This window comes from Pundamilia nyererei, unplaced genomic scaffold, assembly GCF_000239375.1.
Source record: "Pundamilia nyererei isolate P.nyererei 1_Seehausen unplaced genomic scaffold, PunNye1.0 scaffold00014, whole genome shotgun sequence".
NCBI classification, from domain to species: domain Eukaryota; kingdom Metazoa; phylum Chordata; class Actinopteri; order Cichliformes; family Cichlidae; genus Pundamilia; species Pundamilia nyererei.
The window spans coordinates 4,576,678-4,579,543 of NW_005187415.1; the positions used below are offsets into that span (position 1 = coordinate 4,576,678).

A 2,866-nucleotide genomic window follows, 5' to 3' on the forward strand; every position below is an offset into this window, starting at 1 on the left:
ACACACACACACACACACACACACACACACACACACACACAATACCTTCTTCCTCTGTATCAGAGAGTATTTTTGCCAGGTAGGTAAGAGGCACAAACTCAGGTCTGAAGCCAGGCTTGTCTGTGCCCATGAATGCAAGTCCCTAAGGAGGAAGGAAAATAAAAAGCACAACTTCAGGGTTTTTTTTATGCCTTATTTTTGAGAAAACAGTCAGACAAATCTGCAGCAAATCCAGAAACTGAGTCACCTTAGCTCTTCTCTAAGATAAACTTGGCTGCAGTTTAACTTTTAAGGCACCAACAGACTATCGCTGCACCAAATGTCACAGGCTCTCCACGCCTTCTCTGTGAGCCAATTAGCTGACTGAGACGTGGCGATAGCATCACATCCGACTAAATCAGTGGGTGACTGCTTTAACACGTTCAGTAATGATGTCTTTTTTTATGTCTGTGCAGAAACAAATAAACCAAAAAAATAAAACTTTCTGGTAGTAGTTTATTTTTAAAAAATGAGAAAAAGCATATTTTTCTGTATAAGTATTTGATTAATATAACCATAAATAGACCTGTGGGTCTGAAAGATAACCTATGGACGCTCTAAATGCCTGTTCAGTGAGGGTTTATAATTGAAAAGACCATGCCTTAAGCATTGAAAACATTGGGAACACTAAAAACTACTGATTAAGAACATACAGTCATGGTGAAAAGGAAGTACACCTCTCTCAGTTCTAAGGTTTTAGACAGGAGGCAGTAAAAACACCCTCAGATGACTGACAACATGGCATTGTTTATTGTTCCAGTGCTGCTTCAGTTCATGGAGGTTTATGGGCATCCATTCATGCACAGGTCCAACCACAGCATTTCAATCTGAGTGAGGCCTGATCTTTGACTGAGCAACAGCAACACTTGTAGATTTGCACTTGTGTGCTTGTGATCACTGCTCCGTTGCATGAAGCTAAAGCTTAGTCCAAACTGGACTCTAGAACACTTTGGTATACAGAGGATTCGTAGTTCAATCAGTGGCCACAAGGTACCGAGGTTCGGCGGCTGCAAAATTAGCCCAAAGCTACATAAAATTAAACAGAATTCAGCTTCTCCCTACTGACCCTTAGCAAGAGTCTATATTTATGTTCAAAAACCCACAAAATTGATGGTATTTCCATAAAGTAAAGGTCAACACCACCCTGTTAGCACATTCGCTTTGAAGCATAAAACAACAGCCTTACATAGCTCCTGGGATGGTTATATATTCCCATTTTTGGAGGATTTAAAAAAAATGCATTTATTATCAAAAACAAATGGTGGCACATTCCAGTGCAAACATTTCTCTCAGTTTTCTGTTTTTTAAATGCCTGAATAACTTTCTAAAAATGTCTGTGAGATTAGGGTGTGTATGAGAGTTGGCATGTGTGATACACTCTTCTGTGTTACCTTATTTTTGTTGTGTTTCTCCAGCAGAGTCTTGACATAATCTCTGGAGATTGAAGCAGAACTGACAGGATGATCCCACATGTGGTAGATCCTCTTCACCATAGGCTACGCATACACACAGACACACACACGCACACACATAACCGAGTTTATATTTTAGGCATGTAGTTCATGCTGTCAAAATAAAAAATATCCCTGGAGCTTATGAACACCTGTCCCTTTCTATTTTGCCAACTGGAACACAAAACCATTATTGTGGTGTGAACTGCTAATGAGGGGTTTCAGAGAAATACGCATCTTTAATTTTTAGTGTTTTTGTCGCAATTTCAACACAACTTCTTTCCACACAACTGCACTCATTAGTTAATCACAAAATAACTAAATAGGATGCTGCATTGGGCAACTTATAAACTTCATACCTGACTGGAATATATGACTGAACTTCGTATAGGGATTATTACACCTACAGAATACTGCAAACTATGAATATGAAGAAATTAGTTTTTCAGGACGGAAATAACAACAGGCTGCTAGGGTAGTCTACTACTGAGTTGAACCGCCTGTTGCCAGGACTGCGTTAGCTCTGTGTGGCTTAGATTCACCAAGGTTATGCTGCTGGGTGCAGGCATCATAGGATGGCTACACTGTGGTCATAACACCTGACTATATAAACTTTGACAATGAACTCACTCCATTAGACTCACAGCATATATTTACTGAATATATTTACAGATACATATGCAGTGGTCCCTCGCTATAATGCGGTTCACCTTTCACAGCCTCGCTGTTTCGCAGATTTTTTTATGCAATTTTGCATGCTTTTTTTCCTTTCCTTTCCTTTCCTTTTTTTTTTTTTTTTTTTACAGTGCTTTGTGTTCTGCCTCGTGATTGGCTGTAGACAATTGTCAATCAATCTCGTGCCGTGTCTCCTGTACAGTACAGAATGCCTTCAGCTTGTCAAATATACATAAATATACATAAATCTTGCCATCGCTGGCATGGAACGCACGCCACTGCCCATTCCGTCACAGATTTGAGAAGGCCCGGCCAAACAAACTTGAAGCTGCCTTGAAGCTTTGGCAAACTGTCCTACCGGTAGGATAATTTTACAGTGATGTCTGACAAACCATCCTACTTTGGATGGTTTGTCAGATATAGCCGTCCTGATTGGCTATATATTAAAGCACCAACATCAGTCTCACTGACTGTTGATACAAGGCTGGATGGATCTATGTTTTCATGTTGTTTACACCAAGTCCTGATCCCACCATCCAGTCTCAAATTGTAGCCTCTGTTTCCTGTTTTTAAGTGAAAACAGTGGCACCCAGTGGGGTCTTCTTCTGCTGCTTCTGCTCACAAGTTCAACATCTTGTACGTTCAGAGATGCTCTTATTAGGGGTGCAACAATACACAAAATTCACGGTTCGGTTCGGTTC

General features: G+C 40.3%; 1 protein-coding gene across 2 annotated transcripts in view; it reads right to left on the minus strand.

The window, feature by feature from the left end:
* gsap (gamma-secretase activating protein) overlaps nt 1–2,866 on the minus strand; it is a 58,706-nt gene that overhangs the window by 1,532 nt on the left and 54,308 nt on the right. For both annotated transcript variants that reach the window (XM_013908818.1, XM_005725249.2), the window contains 2 exons: nt 1,431–1,535; nt 46–142 (listed from right to left, as the gene is read on the minus strand). In XM_013908818.1, the coding sequence (XP_013764272.1) occupies nt 46–142; nt 1,431–1,535 (202 nt within the window). The remainder of the gene's footprint in view (nt 1–45; nt 143–1,430; nt 1,536–2,866) is intronic.